We start from the raw sequence: 24,439 nt of genomic DNA, 5'->3' as shown, positions 1-24,439 counted from the left end.
CTTTAGTCCATCTCCTAGTACAGACATCCTATAATGGTATCTAACCAATCCTTTGTGCCAGCACCTTCCCACCCTCTGGCCCTGTAGTGGGAATTATTAAAAAATGACCCAACACATTCCCGTGCCCGCCATAACTGCAGGATAACCAACCAGCGGCCCACAGAGCTCAATCCAGGCCCTCAGGTCTCTTGTGGTTATGGGCCTAGTGCAGTCTCACTCAATGGTCCCTCTGTCCGCCATCTCTCTGGCAGGGGACCCCGAGTTTCTCTCGCTTACACCCAGCACCCACACTACCTAAGAACCGCCAGCTCTTACAGTTCCCCAACCATGGTTCCCCAAATTACCCGGTAGAACAGACTCTTAACACTCAATTAATTTGCCAATTAGATTTATGCATATTTAAAACACAAATTCAAGATGCCAATACAATAATAACTGAGCCAAACAATTATTGTATAAGTTTTATCCCAATTTTCTAACCTTTTGATAAATATACTTGGCCCCTCCTTAACTTCTTCTGGTCCTAAGTCTTCCTCATCTAAGGACTCAGTAAGTACAACAAACTCCTTTCCCTGTGGCCATGTAAAGAGGCAGAATGCACCATCTCAAGTATGGCTGCTGATGTGGTTTGAATGTCTCTGTTTCCGCAAATCCATAAACTGGAACTGGAGCTGGAGATTAAAAGCTAGTGTATTGGTCACATGAGAGACATTTATGAGCTCTCAGGAATGGGGTCAGTACTCTTACTAAGGCCTCCAGGGAATTGACTAGACTGTTTTTGACTTTATATCATTTTCTGTACAAGGGACACCTAGACAGTGCCAACCATAAATGTCAGACCAGACACCAAGCCCTTTCCATTTTTGAGTTTAGACTTCCTAGCTTTTAAAGCTAGAAAGAAATAAATTGCTATTATTTTTTAATGAAGCAATTATTGATGTAATATTTGCTAAGCAAATACTGATAATATGTATAATTTACTAGTTTCCATGGAATTAACTTTTTACCTAGAAAAAGAATTAGGGATTGTGAAAATTAATTATGCAAGTGTAGGGATGGTAATTAAAAAAACTTTTATAGATTTTGCTGTTTCTATAATAAAACATGTTCTATTTTTATATCCATCCATTAATTTGGCTATTTTATTCAAATATATATTAAATACCTTTGCCAAGTGTGTATCAAGTCTTAAGGTATAATTGTAAACATCATAATAATGGATATAATTCAAAATTTTAAAATTAGAATAATTATATGTGATCATTTGGGTTTATGTTCATTAATGTCTCTTAAGATCTTTGACTCAACCTATTTTTGGAGGTTTGTTGTCAGAAGTCATCTAGGAAAGGCTAAAGGCATGCAAGTGTCATTTCTGGAGATAGTCCACTGTTTTACATGGCCTACAATGGGTGAGCTCTGAGGCAAGGTCCCAAAAGATTTCTTCCCTGGATTGATTCTTGCTCTTGATAGGCCTTTTCCTGTCACTATTACATAGTCTAATGATTTTTGGGCATTGGCTATTGGGCAGATTTTCTGCAGATTAACATGAAGCTATATGTCATGTAGTAATGCTGTGTAGATAAATTGATAATTTCATAATTCCTAATAGTGATTTTATAAAATTCTTAAATTTATACAAGCAATTTCCAGCCTCCTAAAAGCTGCAAATAGGGGTCTCTCATAGGCTAATTACACTAGGATAAGAAAGCAGGATTTGAACAAACTTATGATGAGGGTAAACATTCCTTCTAGGTTAGCTGTGAGGCCATTGTCTGGTAACTAAAGGTCATAAACAGGGAATGGACAACTTACTGTAGGTGCAAGGACAGAAAATAAAATATTGACTAGTTTATTTATACACAACTTCAATGAAACACAAGGCAGATGATTTGTCTTTTGGCAAAACGGTTCTAACTCGTGGCATAAGAATTATTGCTTTAAACTTATAATGAACTTATGGAGCCAGTAACATAATGAATGTTTAGTCGGGTACTAGTCTTAATGGAAAGACATGAACATTTCTAATGTAACTCTTTGTCATTTTATGACATAAACTATTGTCTTGAATTTATTATGAACTTTTAAAATGTAAAGATGCCTAGAAAACCATGTGATAATTATCATGAGAGCGCATAAGAGCTAAAAACCAAAAATAAATGAGGGTGCAGCTTTTTTCAGCTTCACGCAGTATGTATGTATCTTTGTATGAATGCCGTTCTTTCCTTATTTTTTTCTCTTATTTTTTCTTTTCTTTCCTTTTCTCTCTGACTGAAGAAGTTCAGAGAGAGGCCTGAGTCAAAGAGAAAAAAGAACCAAAGTAATTAAGTCTTTTATCTCCTGCTGCTGCCAGCAGGGGTTTTTTGTTTTTTTTTTTGTTTGTTTGTTTTGGTTTTTGTTTGTTTGTTTGTTTGTTTGTTTTAAACCAGAAACCTGCTGGCATTTAGCCACAGAATAGTGGAAACTGGCTATTATTCACACAAAATAGTAAGAGAGAGAGTTATAAGGCCAGAGATCATCAGTCTTTGACCTTTGACCTTTATGTCCTGCTTCAGAGCCTGGAGTATCACCAAAGGTTGGGGCTAAACTCCTGCAGTTTTTTACATTTTCTTTCTAGAGCATGGCCATCTAAGAAATGCCCATACAGTGTTTCTTCTTACCCACTTTCTTCTCCCCATTCACAATGCCACAAGCATTTAAGAAATGTACTTATTAAGACTCAGTGAAACAGTATTCTGCAAAACCAGAATGGGGAAGTAGGAAGGGGTGGGTGGGAGGACAGGAGATAAGAAGGGGACTTACGGGACTTTCGGGGAGTCGGGGGCTAGAAAAGGGGAAATCATTTGAAATGTAAATAAGTTATATCGAATAAAAAAAAAAGAAATGTACTTATTTCTGTATACCTTACCTTATTTCAGAAAGAATTTAAGAAACCCAAGCCTTCAAATTTGATGTCTAGTAAAGCTATTGGCTATTGAGAAAGAAGTGTATTATTGAAAAAAATCACCTGTTCTTTTTTAAATGTATTTGAATGTTATTGTTATTACATACCTCTATACAGTCATTTAAAATATTTTAAAATTCTATTTTCACATTTAAAGTGTATATATATAGTTTTGCTTCAAAGTTATAGGTTTATAATTCAGTGTTTTTTCTTTAATCTACAGGAACAATGCCACACAAGTCCAATAATTTTCTATGACACTGAATATGTACAAATGCTGTTCCTGACAAAAAGGTTTACCCCCTATGCTATGAAATGTACAGAAAAGAATATTGTTTTAGAAAAAAATTATGAAGTATTCAAAGCTTTATTTGATGATGAACCAAGTGCTCTTTCTAAACCTCAAAGTACTACTGCTATAGTCCAGCAGAAACAGTTGGGAATCTTCTCTGCTAAAAAGGCCCAAGAGAATATAAACGAGAAACAAAAGAAGAAACATGACAGTCTGGTTTCAAAGAAAACATCTCCGAATACGCTTTATAATTTATCCCAAACTTTTTCCAGCTTAAGCAAAAAATTTGTTGGTTACTTTGATAAAGATGTTACTCAAGAAAAGAGTGATCAGGCAGACATATTTGAAATGTTTTCCAAAACAAAACCACCACCCACACGCAAATTTACTACCTTACCTATCAAGTATGACTCCAAGCCTCTGAAAAATATAATTGAAATACGTAAACTAAACAATATAACCCCATTGGATGACCTGCTAGACTTGAATGCATAAAGAATCATTTGTACAGCAGTATTTAAAAATGAGAAGAACCAGGTTCCAAGATCATAGAAGAAATTATTGTCTGATTACTAACGTTCTGATGGATGAAGTACTCAATCCGAAGTGGCCTGTTCGAGATCAACCAACACTGCTAGCTAACACAGGATATAATTAGGAAATTATGAGTAAGAGGGATTCATTCATGACTTACCTTTTTGGTTGTGAGCCTACCTTTTCCAAGCTGAGCCATCTCTCTAGTCCATTCATGGCTTATCTCAATTATACTTACCAGCCATCCCTATTTTAGCTAGAGCACATTCTCATTCAGTATCAACTATGGCATAGATTGATGAGAAAGTTGCTGCCAGAAGCCACAAAACATCAACAACCTTGTCCTATGATTGACTATCAAGACAGATATGCCATTAATCTACTGAATATGGAGTTAATGGTAGACCAGCATTTTAGATACTCATGGGAAAATAGTGTCATGTGACCAATGTAATGAGATTAAAAAGGCTTCATAAAACTTGTTAGAGCTGTTTGGAACTTCATTATTGTGTTTTCCAAGCATTATTTAGCTTTCTTTCTGAGTTGTGGAATAATTTAATGAGTAAGGTCTGTAAGTGAGATGATTGTGGTAGAAAACCCTATCAAATGTTGTGTTCTCAGATACATTGTGTTGTGATTATGAAAAGATAAAGGGCTATAAGAATATGTTCTATGGGGGTGTGGTGGTGGTGGGGCTCAGCAGGCCCATGCTCAGGCATCCCTTCCTTCTGAGCGACCAGCTACCAGACGGATGGTACAGCATAAAATAGAGTTTATTCAGGGCATGGGGAAGGGAGTTAAGAGGGTAGTAGAGGCAAAGAAAGGCAGAGAGAAGGAGAGAGTAGAGAAGTAGAGGCTGGCCATGACCACGTGGAGAGAGGGGGGAAGGGAAGAGGAAAGGGAAGAGCCCAAGAGGGTAAGAGGGAAGCAAGCAGGAAACATGAGTAAGAGAGTAAGAGAGGGAGGAGGGGACAAGCAGCCCCTTTTATAGTGGACCAGACCTACCTGACTGTTGCCAGGTAACTGTGGGGTGGAGCTTAGGTGGAATCCTAGCATTCCCTCGTTTGGGTTTACTTAAAAGGAAAAAATTAGAAAAAGGTGATGACAAAGAAGGAATCGAGTTGTGAGAAGATGAATAAGCAGGGGCCTGGGTCAGATTCCAGTTTTGCCAGTACTTCACCAGTGGAACTTGGCATCCTTTAACGTTTCTGGATCCTAGTTGTTAGCATTCTGCCTAAATGCCACCCCCAAAGTTACCTAGCAACAGCCAGGTAGGCCTGGCCCACTATAAAAGGGGCTTTTTTGTTTGTTTGTTGGTTTTTTGGATTTAGTTTTTTCAAGACAGGGTTTCTCTGTATAGCCCTGACTGTCCTGGAACTCACTCTGTAGACCAGGCTGGCCTCAAACTCAGAAATCCGCCTGCCTGCCTCTGCCTCCCAAATACTGGGATTACAGGCATGCACCACCACCGCCCAGCTTAAAGGGGCTTCTTGCCCCCTCCTCTGTCTCTTATACCTGTTTCCTGCTTCTTTATCTCTTGCCCTCTTGGGCTTTTTTCTCCCCTTCCCTTCCCTCATCTCTCCATGTTGTCATGGCCAGCCTCTACTTCTCTACTCTCTCCTCTCTGCCTTTCTCTGCCTCTACTACCCTCTTAACCTCCTTCCTCATGCCCTGAATAAACTCTGTTCTATACTATACCATCGTGTAGGTGGTAGGGATGACTCAGGGGGAAGGGATGACTTGGCATGCACCTGCTGAGGCACCCCCTTTCCCAACACTTCACCACACCCCCATAGAATATATCTTAATACCCCTTTATCTTTTTATAATCACAACACATTGTTTCAGGTTACTCCATTGTTCCAGTTACTTCATTGTTCCAGTTACTCCAGTCTTTCAGGTTACTCCATTGTTCCAGTTACTCCATTGTTCCAAGTTACTCCTTTACTCTTTCTTGTTGACTCAGTATAAAAACTGAACTCTTCATGAACTCAGTAAGTCATTCCCAAGTTCATTTGGGACGCATATTTTTAGGATCCCACATATTTTTCACTTAAAAATAGTCTTTGAAGGCAAATGCCTAGGCCTTCAACCTACATACAACATTTTTCTCAAATGCACAAAATCCTAGTTTAATTCTCAACATGGAAAAAAAACCGGTAGTGATAAATTCCACGATCGACCCACAAAAGACTGTTTAACTTATATTTTTATTACATAGAATTTAATGTGAAATAAGTAATGATTTCTTATTTCCAATAATTAAAAGAAAATGCTAGGTTAAAAAAAAAAAAGGATCTTCCAGTGTTAACTGGAATTTGAGGACAAGCAGGTTGGATTAGAAGCATCTAATTCAAGGAACTTGGAGGCCAGAGGCTCAGCTGCAAAACTAGGCAGGGCAGGAACCTGGGTATCAAGTAGCCAAGATGTTCAAGTCCTTCATGCTCCACACCCCCAAATCTTTTCTCAGAGTCTCCATTCTGCCATTTCCTTTGCTTTAATACAGGATTAATTACAGAATATAAAACTGCTTTAGTACAGTTTGCTATAAGATAGACTATTCCTTCCTGACTCCTGTGCTGGGTCAGAAGAGAAACCATAGGCTTATTGGAACAAGAGAATGAAGACATAGACAACAGCCCTAGTAAGATGACAAGCTATGGCTACAGGCTTCCCATACTCAGCATTAGAGACAGATGAGTGAACCTTAGAGAAGATTCAGATTAGCCTGTGAAAGTAGCTGTCTCTCTTTACTGTATTCCCATTCACGGTGGACACAGCAGGGGTTTATGACAAGATTATTTTCCAGGTTAAAACAGTGCATAGTAGTTTAGCATTGTAGCAATCAATAAAAGTCTCTCTCTATCCTGTTTCCCCTTAAGCTTGCTCATGATATAACTTTTCTAAAAAAAAAAAAAATCTTTGGAAGTCATTCACTCAATTTTTTTTTCTAAGTTAAATTGCTAAACCTAATTACATTGTTCAGGCTAAAGAACTGGATGCGGTGGGGGTGGGAGTGAGTAACTTGGTTATTTTGGTTCCTCCGAGTGTTTGTGAGCTTTATCCTTTAGGAAGACACTAAAAGCTGGCTATGCCACTCAGTCCTAGAGCTCTTACCTAGCCTAGGTTCAGTATCAGTAGGAAAAAAAAAAAATGAAGCTTGACACAAGTTCAAAATCATATGAATTTTCAGTTGCTGTGAGAAAATACCATGACCGTCCTACTTAAATTTCCAGTGCTGTGATAAGAACATGTCCAAAAGCAACTAAGGGAAACAAAGTGTTTCTTTCAGTTTACAGTTGTAGTCCACCATGAAGGGAAGTCATGCTAGGAACTCAAGGCAGGGACCTAAGGCAGGAACCTGAAGGCAGGAACTTAAGCAGAGATCATGGAGGAGCACTGCTTACCAGATTTCTCCTCATGGCTTGTTCAGCCTGATTTCTTATACTACCCAGGACCACCCCCCCTAGGGATGGTATCATTCACCATGGCTGGGCCCTTACATGTCAAGTATTAATCAAGAAAATGCCTCACAGATGTGCCTATGGACCAAGCTAAAGGAGGCATTTTCTCAACTGAAGTTCTTCCTGCTCAGCGGCTCTGGCTTGTGTTTGGCTGACAAACCTATCTAACCAGGACAATGACCAAGATCAACTGATGGAAAAGTCCATTTGAACTATGGCTCCAGGCTGGAGAGATGGCTCAGCGGTTAAGAGCACTGTCTGCTCTTCTGAAGGTCCTGAGTTCAAATCCCAGCAACAACATGGCAGTTGTAACACAACCATCTGTAATGAGACCTGATGCCCTCTTCTTGGGTGTCTAAATTCAGCTACAGTGTACTTAGATATAATAATAAATAAATCTTTTTTTTTTTTTAAAAAGAAAGAACTATGGCTCCAGAGGGACAAGAGTCTATCATGGCAGCGAGCGGCAGGCTTGGAGACAGAAACAGGAAACTGAGAGAGCTCAGGTCTTGAACCACCACAGCGCTAAGCAAAGAGAGCAAACTAGAAGCAGGCAAGGCTTTCACTCTCAAAGCCCACATCCAGTGATACACTTCCTCCCACAAGAGCCACTGACTAGGGACCAAATGTTCAAGTGCCCAAGACTAAAGGTGGCATTTTTCATTTAGACCACTATACACAGTGAGTAAAAGGCTAGTCCAGAAGATACTAACGGTTCCACTCCCAAAAGAAAAAGACTCCAAACATAAAAATGATGCTCTCTTTTAATCCTAGCTATTGGTAGGCTAAGGCAGGATGATCATAAGTTCAAGACCAGCCTGAGCTGCAGAGTAAAGTAGAGTAAGATCCTAGTTCAAAAACACATTAAAAATCCAAACATACATTTGCTGGGAGACTCAGTTAAAGTAGCTTCCTAGCTGGGAGAGTTGGGCCCTGAGGGGACAGAACTTCAACTCTGCACTGTTCTCTGCTTTCAATTGGAACCTATCATCCTTTAAACCAACAGCTGCCAGGAATGTCAAGCAACATGCTCAGAGTCAGACTTGGCTTTTATTCTCATTCTAAGATGTGAACATGGTCTTCAAGACCAGCCTACATTGAAGGTAATCGTATGGCCCATACTGGTGAACCAGCTGGCTGCTGTGGTCTATGAATCAATTTCATGGGAACACGCATTCATCTCCATAGAAAGAATCCTGTTCTCATTGTGCCCCAGAAGGACTTGAGGGGTGCATTAAGCTTACACAAAAATTTTTCTTTGTCTTCATCAATGGTCTTGTTTGCATGTTTATTTTAAATTTATTATTATTGTATGTGTAACACACACACACACACACACACTCCTATGTGTGTGTATATCCCGTGAAGCATGTGTAGAGGTCAGAGGATGACTTTGAGATGTCAATTATCTCTTTCTACTTTCACATGTGTCCTGCTGTCAGACTCAGGTGAGCGGGCTCACATGACCAGTGCTTTCATTTGCTCAACCATCTTGCCAGTCCCTATCTATTTCTTTTAATTAAACAAGAGACTGTTAGCCTCAGGCTTCCTAGCAATGGTAGTTAGCTTAGTGTATAAATAACCCATATCCTGGGCTGGAGAGATGGCTCAGCTGGTAAGAGCACCGACTGCTCTTCCAAAGGTCATAAGTTCAAATCCCAGCATCCACGTGGTGGCTCACAACCATCTCATAAAGAGATCTGACACCCTCTTCTGGCTGTCTGAAGACAGCTACAGTGTACTTACATATAATAAATAAAAAAAATTAAAAAAAAATAACCCATAGCCTAGCTGTCGAATATAATGAGGCCAAATTTTACCAATCATAAGTAGTCATTCTAATCAAAGTACACAATTTATGGCACCAAACCCAAATTAGACCATGTTCCATAATATATAGCCCCAAAGTCAGAAGCCTAGCTGTAGCCAATCATGTGAGTTCTCTACTTCACTTCTGACTTTGGTCTATGGAAATCTAGTGTTCACAGTGCCAGGTAAAATTATCTGAGGATTTTCTGATTTGGGTGCTGCCAAATTAATGAATTACTGTATGATCAAAAAATGTTAAATATTTTTTCTACATGTTTTCTAACATTTCCACAATACTAGCTAGCATTATACAAGACCTTCACCTTGTCTACCTACAGATCTGTGGTCACTACAGACTACAAGAAGACCTAGGAATCTCTAAACCACCTAAGAAAATAACATCCTATCTTGATACCTTATGGTCTTGAGTTAGTTATATAACGATATAAGTAATATAATGATAAGGTATGTTTTGGGTCTTCTGGATGCAAAATGTATACAATTGATAAACATAGCCCAAGAAAAATGAAAGATACAAACCGGAAGTGATCTCTTTAAAATGGGCGGGAATTTTCCTGAGGACACTAATCTTTGGGGGTTGGGGGCAGTGATGAGGACAACCTGACTGGCCACATACTAGATACTTTAGCACAGTTGTGACAAGAATAACTGAGAACAACTTGAATGGGGGAAGGTTTCCTTCAGTTTGTGGTTTCAGAGGATGCTGTTCATGGTCACCTAGCCTCATGCTGTTGAATCGTAGTAGCATAGAGTTAGTAGCAGAACCCAAAGTAGGATCTTAGGATAAGATAAGGCACAAGGGCCCATCCTTGTGACCTAATTTCTCCACCTAGGTTTCATCTCATAAAGTTTCACAACCTCTGTTCCATGATAGCACCACCAGTTAGGGACCACATGTGAACCTGTTGGGGACATTTTATATTTAAACCATAAAAGACCATAAACAATGACTGTACAAAAAAACATAATGAAATTTTCTTCATTTTTTTAAACACTTTTTTTCAATTAGTTATTATTATATGTGTAAGTACACTGTAGCTGTCTTCAGACACCAGAAGAGGACGTCAGATCTCATTACAGATGGTTGCAAGCCACCATGTAGTTGCTGGGATTTGAACTCAGGACTTCTGGAAGAGCAGTCAGTGCTCTTAACTGCTGAGTCATCTCTCCAGACAATTTTCCTCACTTCTTAATTTCCTGTGGAGACACACTGTGTAGCATCCATGGTCTCTCGCCTGGCACAGACCTTTCTACACTGGAGAGTCTAAATGCTTGAAAATTGTAGCAATTTTGTCCTTCCTTCCTTCCTTCCTTCCTTCCTTCCTTCCTTCCTTCCTTCCTTCCTTCCTCCTTTCCTTCTTCCTTCCTTACTCCTTTCCTTCTTCCTCCCTTTTCTTCTTCAGTCCTTCTGTCTTCCTTCCTCCTTTTTCTTCCTTCCATTTTACTTCCTTTCTTTCCTCCTCCTTTCTGTCTCACCAAGCCTTCATCATCATCTTTTGCCACAGTCTCATGCAGCTCAAGCTAGCCTGAACTTGATGTGCAGCTGAAGATGATCTTGAACTCTTGATCCTACTGCCTCACACTTTTCAAGTACTGGGATTACAGGCATGTACCACCATGCCTTGCTTTAGCCTATGTTTCTTGATGGGGTAAAATTAATCTCACAGGAAACTAAAAGCAGAATTAGTGTGTGGTGGCCCCACAATCCCAACACTTAGAGATGGGGGCAGAGAGCATAGGTGAATGAGGCAGCCTACGCTATAAAACACGTACAAATCCAGCTTGGGATATATAAGACTTGTCTCAAAAACCAAACAATCAAATCAAACAAATACGAATATTTAGAAGACTATAAGCATTAGAGAGCAGATTTTTTTTTCTCTGTCTCAAGTCAAAGGATGCAGAAGGCCTTGGTGAGGCTGTGCATTCTCTAGATTCAATTGTTCTGCACATGTACAATCTGCATGGTTGTACAACATGTACAACAAACATGGTGGCAGAACAAATCCCATTTCTCTCCTAAACCTACCTATGCCATGCTGCTTAAACAGCTCAGACTATTCCAGTTGTCACTAACTTGCTTGCTTATCATATTCTCAAGCCTCCTCAAGATTCATACTAGGTTCCTTGGGGAACAGAACCAGTAGAATATCTGTAGTTATAAGGGAGTTTGGGGCTTCTCATTCCAAGAAACTGGAGGCCAAGGAAAGACCAATGATGCAGTGCCAGCCTAAGGCTGAAGGCCTTATACCTGAGGCCCATTGATACAATTCTGTGTTAAAAGGCTGAGGAGTCTGACCTGTGAACTCTACATGTATCAGTAGCAACAGCAAAAACATACTCCTGTTCAAATAGGGTTCCAAATTTGAGCACAAAGGAACTTCCCTCTTCCACTTATTCACTCCAAGCTGTGACAGGTTTGGATGGGGCTACCCATGTTCAGGTTTAGATGGTGCTATACACACTCAGGCAGGTCTTCCCACTCAGCTTCCTGATTCATATGCCTACCATGTTTGCAAACACCCTAAAAGACACATCAGGAGTATGTTTCACCAACTTTCCCGTCATCACCACATCCAGTCAACAACCAATATTAATACTCATCAGAAACTGCGACATATAGCTTCCAATAAGTTTTCTTCAAATGCTTCTTGTCTCGTTCTTATTCTACCACATGACACTTAAGATTTAAATGGTCACTCGGGTAATAGGGGCCCTAGGTCTTAGACTACTACCTGACTCAATTGCCCTGTTGGTAATGTCCTATGGCATAACACCAATGTGCTTAGGTACATGTGCTAAGTGTAAGTTGACTATAAATCTGCAGGAAGTGCTCATTGTGTGACAGTGGAAATCCCATGAGAACAGCTACAAGTCCTCATTCTTCCTCCACCTTTTGAGCCCCACTCCCATGGAACTCAGATCCTTTTATTCCACACCAGCCTTACCCACTTCTACATCTGCCCCAGCTCCTAAAAAACCTGAGCTGAGCCTGGCTCTTCCTTGCTCCAGCATGGGTACTAGAAATTTAGCATGGGCATCTAGACATAAAGAATGCCTTTCTTGAGAATATCACATAGTTACATTTAAGAAGACATTTCACCATCTTTATTACAGTGCGAACGATAGACCTGGAACTATTTCCCCTGGTTGCATAGTAGGCTTAGGTTTTTCAAAACCTACTAAAGAACCTGGGTTCTTTAATGCTTCAACCTCCCTTTTAGCCCACTGTCCACCAGAGGTAGGGGAAAACAAAGGTCAATAGGAAAAGGGGTTTGTGGACCTGTTTAGAAATAGTTCTTTGGGGCTATTCTAATCTTCATTGTCAGTAGTCCATTCCTCAAGGAAAACATCAACACAAATCAGCAGCTACAGTCCAGTCCACTTGGGCAATCACCATTCACGAATCAGCAATGGCAGTTTGATCCAGAAGAAATTGCAAGGCTCTGCCAATTGGCCGAGTCTGCAGAAGCAGCAAGAAGCCACTGCCAGAATATCACAAGAAGTTCTGTGAAGAGTTACTCTCTATGAAGTCATGACAAGCACAGATCAGCAGTAAGATTTAAGGCAAACCAATGCAGGAACATCAGGGAAGACTAGAGAGGCAGAGCAATGCCAGAACTCTCTGTGGGGTCATATTTATATTCTTTCTAAATATCACATGTCCTCTCATGTGTCTGCTTTAGCAAAGCATTCTTTTACCTGTCTGCCCAAGCAAAACATCATTTGACATAACTGAGTTTCCAGAGAAACTTGAAAATTTCCACTTTATTGATCCTCCCTTAGCATATGCAGGCTAAGTCTCCATCCAGACCTAATTTGTTCTTTTTCTTGGAGCCCATAACCATGAATGCACATTCAATTTTTTAAATTTTTATTTTTTGTGCATGAGTGTTTTACATGCATACATGTATAAATGCACATCACATACAGAGATGGTGAGGGAGCATTGGATGGTCTAGAACTAGAGTTAGGGATGGTTGTGAGCCACCATGGGGCTGCTGTGAACTGGGTCCTCAGCAAGAGCAACAGTGCTTGTCACCACGGAACCATCTCATCAGACCCAACAGGCACATCTTTTTAAAAAGCTGCTTTGCTGATTCTGATGTTTCAGCCAAGCACTCTGTTTTAACATAGAAATTCTTTCCAGTTATTGTCAACAGCCTCCCCATCACTATAAATACGGTAACAAAGCAATGTGTTTGTCACCTGACTTTCTCTTTTCTTTCCTATCTCTGTCACTCCTACACATATGTGTAGCTTTTTGTGGAACTATGCAGCCTCTGTATGTAGAAACAATGGTCAATCTGGCCTTTTCATGAAGTGGACAACTGCACTGCACAATTCATCCAGAAGAGACTTGAGTGCATCTGGAATAGTGCAGCCACTGTGCTCAAAGCAGCCCATCTCACTTCCAGCCTTGCTTGTGTATCAGCTGGACACTTGACAGGAACTGAAAGTACAATCAAAGTGTTGTTTGAGGCTATGGTACAGAGATGCTACATGGGATACTAAGCCTTAGAGCTAGCATCCAGCCCCAGCAACAGACACACAGGGCTGGAAAATGGGGCTGGGGGTATGAAAACAAACATAGACGAGCTTGTAGTGTCAGTCCATAGAGACACATCCTGGAGGAAATTAGGCTAGCAAGTACCTGAGCCTCACTTTCATCTTGCCAGTGTGATCCTATAGTGGTCGGCTAATGCCAACCAACTATCAAATGTCAAGGTCCGAAGCAATGAGGGGGCTGCAGTTTGGGTGCAGCACTTCTGCACACACAATTTAAGGAAGTTATTTTCAGGTCTGTGCATCTTGTGGGATTAACCCTGAGAGAGGGACCCCGAGATATGGAGAGGAAACAAGAGACAGAAAATACTCCTTTTAAAAATATTTTCATTGATATGTATTACAGAAACCATGCATGACTAAGTACATGCTCACAAATACCAAAAGGGGAGGAGTCCAATCTCTGGGGAGTTGGGTTTTCAGGTAGTTGTGAACTGCCAGATGTGGGTACTGGGAATTGGACTTAGGACTTCAGCAAGAGCAAGAAATGTCCTAAAGCTCTGGTCTATGCCTCCAGGAAAGGGGTTGGTGAGAGAGGGAACAAGAGAGGGAGAAAGGAAAGAGAAAGAGAGAGGAGGAATGGGAGGGAGGAGGAGAAAGAAGATGGAGAGAACAGGAGGTCTCCATTAGACAAAATAGGTCATGAGCACATGGCCAGGAGAAATGCATCCTAAGGAAGACTCAAACACCATGTAACGTGGTAGAAGCCTGCAGTTAAAGTGGCAGCCTGCAGAATGGGAAGGAATTTTTAACCAACTACACACCTGACAGAGGACTAATATCCAAAATATATAAAGAATTCAAAATAACAACAACAACAATAAAAACAAAAAACACAACTGGACTTTAAGAAAACAAATAACCCAGTAAAACTATGGGGTTATCCAAAAGAGGAAAGCCACTGCACCCAGGGGCCAGGGCTGTTTGACAGCCCTCTGTGCATGGCCCGCCAGGAGAGACTGGTCTCCCAGCAGCACTCTCTCTTCTGGGATTGGAGGTGAAATCTCCACTTTCTCTCCAAAAACCTGTCCTGAGGGGAATGGCTAAGAGTGCATAGGGCATATGAACAGTGGAGCATCTGGGACAGGATCCTTCCGGTCGCCATCTGCACCCAGAAGCCAGAGTGGTTCCTCAGCCCTCAGTGCATGGCCCGCCAGGAAAGACCTGGTCTCCCTGCAGTGATTTCACTTCTGGCTCAGCTAAAGTGAGATCTCCACTTTCTCTTCAATAACTGTCCAGAGGGGAATGGTTAGGAGCTCATAGGGCATAGGAACAGTGGAGCAGCTGACAGGATCCTTCCAGTTGACATTTGCACCCAGGAGCTGGGGTGGTTCCACAGCCCTCTACACACAGATCCTGCCAGAAGAGAGCTGGTCTCCCAGGAGTGCTGACCCAGGCTTACAGGCCCACAGGAGGGACAAGCTCCAGCAAGAGACAGCACAAACAACTAACACCAGAGATAACCAGATGGCGAAAGGCAAGTGCAAGAACCCCACCAACAGGAACCAAGGCTACTTGGCAACATCCAAAGCCAGTTTTCCCACCACAGCAAGTCCTGGATACTCCAACACACTGGAAAAGCAAGAGTTGGATTTAAAATCGCATCTCATTATGATGATACAGGACTTTAAGAAGGATATAAATAACTCCCTTAAAGAAATACAGGAGAGGGGACTGGAGAGATGGCTCAGCAGTTAAGAGCACTGACTACTCTTCCAGAGGTCCTGGGTGCAAATCCCAGCAACCACATGGTGGCTCACAATCATCCATAATGAGATCTGATGTTCTCTTCTGGGGTATCTGGATACAGGTACAGTGTAATTAGATATAATAAATAAATAAATCTTTAAAAAAAGGAAAGAAAAGAAATACAGGAGAACACAGAAGCCTCTAAAGAGGAAATGCAAAAATCCCTTAAAGAATTACAGGAAAACACAACCAAACAGGTGAAGGAATGGAACAAAACAATCCAGGATCTAAAAATGGAAGTTGAAACAATAAAGAAATAACAAAGGGAGACAACACTGGAGATAGAAAACCTGGAAAGAGTTCAGGAGTCATAGATGCAAGCATAGATGCAAGATAGAAGAGAGAATTTCAGGTGCAGAGGATAACATAGAAAACATTGACATAACAGTCAAAGAAAATGAAAAATGCAAAAAGTTCCTAACCCAAAACATCCAGAAAATCCAAGACACAATGAAAAGACTAAATCTAAGGATAATAGGTATAGAAGAGAGTGAAGACTCCCAACATAAAGGACCAGTAAATATCTTCAAGAAAATTATAGTGAAAAACTTCCCTAACCTAAAGAGATACCAATGGACATACAAGAAGCCTACAGAACACCAAATAGATTGGACCAAAAAAGAAGTTCCTCCTGTCACATAATAATCAAAACACCAAATGCACAAAACAAAGAAAGAATACTAAAATCAGGAAGGGAAAAAGGTCAAGTAACATATAAAGGCAGACCTATAAGAATTACACTAGACTTCTCACCAGAGACTATGAAAGCTAGAAGATCCTGGGCAGATGTCATACAGACCCTAGGAAAACATAAATGCCAGTCCAGGCTAATATACCCTGCAAAACTCTCAACTACCATAGATGGAGAAATCAAGATATTCCATGACAAAACCAAATTTACACAATATCTTTCCACAAATCCAGCACCACAAAGGATAATGAATGGAATACGCCAACACAAGGAGGGAAACTACACCCTACAAAAAGCAAGAAAGTAATCTATTAACAAACCAATAAGATAGCCACATAATCATAACTCCAACTTCAACAAAAATAATACCAGGAAGCAACAATCACTTGTCCTTAATATCTCAATATCAATGGACTCAATTCACCAATAAAAAGACATAGACTAATAGACTGGATATGTAAACAGAACCCAACATTTTGCTGCCTACAAGAAACCCATCTTAATAACAAAGAGAGATACTATGTCAGAGTAAAAGGTTGGAAAACAATTTCCCAAGCAAATGGTCCCAAGAAACAAACTGGAGTAGCCATACTAATATCGAATAAAATCAACTTCCAATCTAAAGTTATCAAAAAAAGATAAGGAAGAACACTTCATACTCCTCAAAGGAAAAATAGACTTTGAAGAACCCTCAATCCTGAACATCTACGCTCCAAATGCAATGGCATCCATATTCGTAAAAGAAACTTTACTAAAGTTCAAAGCACACATTGCATCTCACACAATAATAGTGGAGACTTCAACACCCCACTCTCATCAATGGACAGATTATGGAAACAGAAACTAAACATAAACAGTGAAACTAACAGAGGTTATGAACCAAATGGATTTAACAGATAGCTATAGAAGAACATTTTATCCTAAAACAAAAGAATATACCTTCTTCTCAGCACCTCATAATACCTTCTCCAAAACTGACCATAAAATTGGTCACAAAACAGGCCTCAACAGTTACAAGAAGATTGACATAATCCCATGCATCCTATCAGAACATCATAGATTAAGACCGTTCTTCAATAACAACATAAACAACAGAAAGCCCACACACATGTGGAAGATGAACAACACTCTACTCAATGATAACTTGGTCAGGGAAGAAATAAAGAAAGAAATTAAAGACTTTTTAGAATTTAATGAAAATGAAGCCACAACAATCCCAAACTCTTGGGACACAATGAGAGCAGTGCTCAGAGGAAAACTCATAGCTCTGAGTGCCTCCAAAACTGGAGAGACCATACACTAGCAGCTTGACAGCACATCTGAAAGCTGTAGAACAAAAAGAAGCAAATACACCCCAGAGGAAATAATCAAACTCAGGTCTGAAATCAACCAAGTAGAAACAAAAAGAACTATACAAAGAATCAGCCAATCCAGGAGCTGGCTCTTTGAGAAGATCAACAAGATAGATAAACCCTTAACCATACTAACCAGGGGGCACAGAGACAGTATCCAAATTAGGAAAATCAGAATTGAAAAGGGAGATATAACAACAGAAATCGAGGAAATCCAAAAAATCATCATAACCTACTACCAAAGCCTCTACTCATCAAAATTGGAAAATCTAGATGAAATGGACAATTTCCCAGACAGATACCAGGCACCAGAGTTAAACCAGGATCAGATAAATGAAATAAACAGTGCCATGACCCCTCATGAAATAGAAGTAGTCATCAATATTCTCCCAACCAAGAAAAACCCAGGACCAGATGGGTTTTGTGCCAAGTTCTATAAGACCCTAATACCAATATTCTCCAAACTATTCCACAAAATACAAACAGAAGAAATACTACCCAATTCCTTCTATGAAGTCACAATTAGGTATCACAATTTGGTGATACCTAAACCATACAAAGACCCAACAAAGAAGAAGAACTTCAGACCAATCTCCCTTACAAATATCAATGCAAAAATACTCAATAAAATTCTCACAAACTGAATCCAAGAACATATCAAAAAGATCAGTCATCATGATCAAGTGGGCTCCATCCCAGGGATGCAGGGATGGTTCAATATAAGGAACTTCATCAACGTAATCCACTATATAAACAAACTCAAAGAACAAAATTACATAATCATTTCATCAGATGCTGAGAAAATGTTTGACAAAATCCAACACTCCTTCATGATAAAAGTCTTGGAAAAATCAGGAATTCAGGCCTACATCTAAACATAGTAAAAGCAATATACAGTAAACCAGTAGCCAACATCAAACTAAATGGAGAGAAGCTTAAAGCAATTCCACTAAAATCAGGGACTAGACAAGGCTGCCCACTCACTCTATACCTATTCAATATAGTACTCAAAGTCCTCACCAGAGCAATTAGACAACAAAAGGAGGTCAAAAGGATACAAATTGGAAACAAATAAGTCAAAATATCACTATTTGCAGATGATATGATAGTATACTTAAGTGACCCCAAAAATTCCATCAGAGAACTCCTAAACCTGATAAACTTCAGCAAAGTTGCTTCCACCAAATAAAATTAACTCAAACAATCAGTGACCCTCCTCTACTCAAAGGATAAACAGGCTGAGAAAGAAATCAGAGAAACAATACCCTTCATAATAGTTACAAATAATATAAAATACCTTGGTTTGACTCTAACTAAACAAGTGAAAGATCTGTATGACAAGAACTTCAAGTCTCTGAAGAAAGAAATCAAAGAAGACCTCAGAAGATGGAAAGATCCCCCATGCTCATGGATTAACAGAATTAATATAGTAAAAATCGATGGCTGTCTTGCCAAAAAAGCAATCTTCATATTCAATGCAATCCCCCCCCACCTCTGGGATTAAAGGCATGTGCCACAACTGCCTGGCACAACTCAATTCTTCATAGAGCTAGAAAGAGCAATTTGCAAATTCATCTGGAATAACAAAAAACTCAGGATAGAGAAAACTATTCTCAATAAAAGAACTTCTGGTAGAATTACCATCTCTGACCTCAAGCTGTACTACAAACAGAGCAGTTGTGATAAAAACTGCATGGTATTGGTACGGTGACAGGCAGGTAGATCAATGGAATAGAATTGCAGATCCAAAAATGAACCCACACACTTATGGTCACTTGATCTTTGACAAAGGAGCTAAAATCACCCAGTGGGGAAAAAAAAGACAGTATTTTCAACAAATGGTGCTGGTTCAGCTGGTGGTTAGCATGCAGAAGAATGCAAATTGATCCATTCTTATAGCCTTGTATAAAGCTCAAGTCCAAGTGGAACAAGAACCTCCACATAAAACCAGATAGACTGAAACTAATAGAAAAGAAAGTGGGGAAGAGCCTGGAGTACATGGGCACAGGGGAAAATTGTCTGAACAGAACACCAATAGCTTATGCTCTAAGATCAAGAATTGACAAATGGGACCTCATAAAATTACAAAATTTCTGAAAGGCAAAGGACACTGTCAATAGAACAAAATGGCAACCAACAGATTGGGAAAAGATCTTTACCAATCCTATATCTGATAGAGGACTAATATCCAATGTATACAAAGAACTCAAGAAGTTAAACTCCAGAGAACCAAATAACCCTATTAGAAATGGGGTACAGAGCTAAACAAAGAATTCTCAACTGAGGAATACCAAATGGCTGAGAAGCACCTAAAGAAATGTTCAACATCCTTAGTCATCAGGGAAATGCAAATCAAAACAACCCTGAGATTTCATCTCACACCAGTCAGAATGGCTAAGATTAAAAACTCAGGAGACAGCAGGTGCTGGTGAGGATGTGGAGAAAGAGGAACACTCCTCCACAGCTGTTGGGATCACAAGCTGGTAAAATCACTCTGGAGCCAGGCGGTGGTGGAGTATGCCTGTAATCCCAGCATTCTGGGAGGCAGAGGCAGGCAGATTTCTGAGTTTGGGGCCAGCCTGGTCTACAGAGTGAGCTCCAGGACAGCCAGGGCTATACAGAGAAACCTTGTCTCAAAAAAACAAAAAACAAAAAACAAAAACAAAAACACTCTGGAAATCATTTTGGTGGTTCCTCAGAAAATTGGACATAGCACTACCTTAGGATCCAGCTATACCAGTCCTGGGCATGTACCCAGAAGATGCTCCAACATGTATTGGATGCAAGGACACATGAACCACTATGTTCATAGCAGCCTTATTTATAATAGCCAGAAGCTGGAAAGAACCCAGATGTCCCTCAACAGAATGGATACAGAAATGTGGTACATTTACACAATGGAGTACAATTAAACTAGTAAAAACAATGAATTCATGAAATTCTTAGGCAAATGGATGGAACTAGAAAATATCCTGAGTGAGGTAATCCAATCACAAAAGAACACAGTATATGCACTTGCTGATAAGTGGATATTAGCCCAGAAGCTTGGAATACCCAATATAGAATTTACAGACCACATGAAGCTCAAGAAGAAGGATGACCAAAGTGTGGATACTTTGGTACTTCTTAGAGGGGGGAACAAAATACCTATGGGAGGAGATACAGAGACAAAATGTGGTGCAGAGATCAAAGAAAAGGCCATCCAGAGACTTCCCCATGTGGGTATCCATCCTATATACAGCTACCAAACCCAGACATTACTGTGGATGGCAACAAGTGCTTGCTGACAGGACCCTGATATAGCTGTCTCCTGAGAGACTCTGCCATTACCTGACAAATACAGAGGTGGATGCTCTCAGCCAACCAGTGAACTGAGCACAGGGTCCCCAAAGGAAGAGCTAGAGAAAGGACCCAAGGAGCTGAAGGCCCATAGGAGGAACAACAATATGAACTAACCAATGCTACCAGAGCTCCCAGGGACTTAACCACTAACCGAAGAGTACACATGGAGGGAATCCATGGCTCCAGCTGCATGGGTAGCAGAGGATGGCCTGTTCAGAAATCAGTGAGAGGAGAGGCCCTTGGACCTGTGATGGCTCTTAGTGTAGGGGAATGCCAGGACAGGGGATGCAGTAGTGGGTGGGTTAGTGAGCAGGGGAGGGAGGATGAGATAGGGGTTTTTGGAGGGGAAACGTGGAAAGGGGATAATATTTAAAATAAAAATAAAGAAAATATCTAAAAACAAAACAAAACAAAACAACCAAAAGAGTAAAGTCAACTAAGAACCACTCAAAGAAATGGAATATGAAGACAGACAGCTAAAACTAAGGGCCATTTGAGGAAGTGTATAGAAACCTAATGCATTAGAAGCTCCTGAAAATATATACAGATATATAGGGGATCCGAATAAGCTAGTCAAATAATGGAGGAGATGGAACCCTAACTGGGTATCTCTCATGCCTGCTTTCTAATTAACTTTACATCTCTGTTACAGCCATCTCCTCATCTCCCAATCGCCCCTACAAATCCCTCCTCCCATTGCCCCTTTCCCTTCTCAGAGAAATGGGAACCCCCTCCCTTGGGTACCACCCCACCCTAGGACATCTAGTCCCAGCAGGACTAGGCACATCCTCTTCCACTGAGGCCCAGTCAGGGAGTCCAGGTAGAGGGAAGGGGATCCAATGGGAGGGAACAGAGTCTGAGACAGTCCCCACTCCACTGTTAGGAGTCCCACACAAAGACCAAGCTGCACATCTGCTACAAATGTGTAGGGGGCCTAAGTTTAGCCCCTGCATGCTCCCTGGTTGGTGGCCCAGTCTCTGTGAGCCCCTATGGGCCCAGGTTAGTTGACTCTATAGGTAAACAGAGAATTATCAACAGAGGAATCTTGACTAAATGAAGTTTCCAGTATCAGGAATGGGTTTTATCTAATCAAGTTGCTGGCCAAAGGGATCCCATGGGAAAGCCCAAGGCTAATGGGTTATTGGGTGTTGACCAAGCCCTCTCAGTCAGTCAACAGGTTCTCCAGCACAGGAGTGAGGATTAAAAAGAAAAAGACAATTAGACAGTGCTGCAGCATGACCCCAGCCAGTTCTGAGGCAGGTTTAATATTTTCCAATATACTTTTTTTTATTTGATTTTTTTCTTCTTTTTCTTTTTTTTTTCTTTTCTATATTCTTTGTTTACATTCTAAAAGCTTTCCCCTTTCCCAGTCCACCCCCCATATGTCCCATAAGTCCTCTTCTCTCCATCCATTCTCCTATCTTTCCCCCTCCCTTTTCTCTGTCCTGGTACTCCCCTACAATGCTGGATCAAGCCTTTCCAGGATTAGGGTCCTCTTCTTCCTTCTTCATGGGAATCATTTGATATGCTAGTTGTATCTTCAGTATTCAGAGCTTCAGGGCTAATTAATATCCACTTATCAATGATTGCATTCCATGTGTATTCTTCTGTGATTGCGTTTCCTCGCTTAGGATGATATTTTCCAGTTCCATCCATTTGCCTAAAAAATTCATGAATTCATTGTTTTTAATTGCTGAGTACTCTATAGTGTATATATACAACATTTTCTGTATCCATTCCTCCATTGAGGGATATCTGGGTTCTTTCCAGCTTCTGGCTATTATAAATAAGACTGCTATGAACATAGTGGAGCATGTGTCCTTATTGCATGCTGGGGAATCCTCTGGGTATATTCCCAGGAGAGGTATAGCAGGGTCCTCCGGAAGTGTCATGTCCAGTTTTCTTAGGAACCGCCAGACTGATTTCCATAGTGGTTGTACCATCTTACAATCCCACCAGCAGCGAAGGAGTGTTCCTCTTTCTCTACATCCTGGCCAACACCTGCTGTCTCCTGAGTTTTTTAACCTTAGCCATTTTGACTGGTGTGAGGTGAAATCCAGGATTGGGGAAAACCCTTGAGGACATGGGCACAGGAGAAAAGTTCCTGAACAGAACACCATTAGCTTATGCTCTAAGATCAAGAATTGACAAATGGGATCTCATAAAATTACAAAGTTTCTGTAAGGCAAAGAACACTGTCAAAAGGACAAAACGGCAACCAACAAATTGGGAAAAGATTTTCACCAACACTACATCTGATAGAGGGCTAATATCCAATATATACAAAGAACTCAAGAAGTTAGACCCCAGGGAACCAAATAACCCTATTAAAAAATGGGGTACAGACCTAAACAAAGAATTTTCACCTGAAGAAATTCGGATGGCCAAGAAGCACCTTAAGAAATGCTCAACATCATTAGTCATTAGGGAAATGAAAATCAAAACAACCCTGAGATATATTCATTATTTACATTTCAAATGATTTCCCTTTTCTGTGATCCCCCCCTCTCTGTCCAATATACTTTTATACCATTTTAATTACATGCAAGTATTAAGAGCAATAGTAGTACAAAGAGGAATAAGCAAGACAATAAACACAGTCAAGGCAATAAACAAAGTCCCAGTTGTTTCCAAGGGCTTGTCAGAATGACCAGAATACCTGAGCCCTCTTCCTTGTCCAAGCCCAAAATCTTGCCTGAAGCCTACTTCCTTTGTTCCACCCTAAGATTAAAATTCCTGCCTTAACCTAAAGTTTTCTTGTCTGAACTTAACTTCCATATCATGGCCTAAAGTCAAATTCCTGCCTGAAGCTGTTTCCTTGTCCTTGGCCAATGTCATATTCCTGTCAAGAGGCACCCCTAAAAGGCTCTCTACAGGGTGTTCTGCACAAACTTAGAGTAAAGCCATATTGCTGAAGACAACACATGTACAACTCATTTAACATGGATAAGTTGAGCTGGTGCCTCTGTAGACCTTCATCTCTATTGAGTAGAGTTCACTGTACTGGGAGGTTCTCTGCTGGATACTGAAGGAGAAAAGTAACCCAGCCACAAACCTTTTTGATCTAAAATGGTGTCCTGCTTCCAAGATATTCTGGTGCAGCAGTGTCACAAGGCTTGAGGAGTAGCCAACCAATATCTGGTTTGACTTAAGGCTCACTCCATGAGATGGAACTCATACCAGTGCTGCTTGGGTGGCCAAGAATCTGAGACTAGATAGCTTAGGGACATAGGAGAAAACCAAATGCCATGTTCTGCTAAAGGAATGCAGGAACAAAATGACTTCCAAGGGCATTCTGCTGTACTCTTAGATCAGTGTCTTGCTCAGAGAAGCTTCCTCGTGCAGTAGATGGGAACAAAGACAGAGACCCAAAGCCAGAGATAGTGAGAGGCCTTGGAGTACTCAGCTCTACATGGGATGTCTCCATCAAATCTATCTCCTCAGGCTATTGCTGGGCTTTCTTGGATTGTTAGCTTGTGAAGATGCAGAGATGACTTTTTATAATAATAATAATAATAATAATAATAATAATAAATAATAGCATAGGCAATATAGCTGGCAGACTCTCAGCTAGCTTATACAAACTAACCCCAGCTATGCCAGGCCTGTGTTGCCTGGTGACCCTTACCTCTCATTTACTAAACTCTAGCACCTGTTTTTTTTTTTTTTTTTTTTGTT

At 40.5% G+C, this 24,439-nt stretch overlaps 1 protein-coding gene across 1 annotated transcript in view; it reads left to right on the top strand.

Moving 5' to 3' along the window:
* C3H1orf141 (chromosome 3 C1orf141 homolog) overlaps positions 1-3,728 on the top strand; it is a 48,701-nt gene extending 44,973 nt beyond the window's left edge. The window contains exon 8 of the mRNA XM_052175816.1: positions 3,165-3,728. Within this exon, the coding sequence (XP_052031776.1) occupies positions 3,165-3,728 (564 nt within the window). The remainder of the gene's footprint in view (positions 1-3,164) is intronic.
* Positions 3,729-24,439: the final 20,711 nt, after the last annotated feature.

Source organism: Apodemus sylvaticus, chromosome 3 (genome assembly GCF_947179515.1).
Source record: "Apodemus sylvaticus chromosome 3, mApoSyl1.1, whole genome shotgun sequence".
NCBI lineage: Eukaryota > Metazoa > Chordata > Mammalia > Rodentia > Muridae > Apodemus > Apodemus sylvaticus.
The sequence above is the reverse complement of the archived record's forward strand: the minus strand, read 5'-3'. Positions and strand labels throughout refer to the sequence as shown.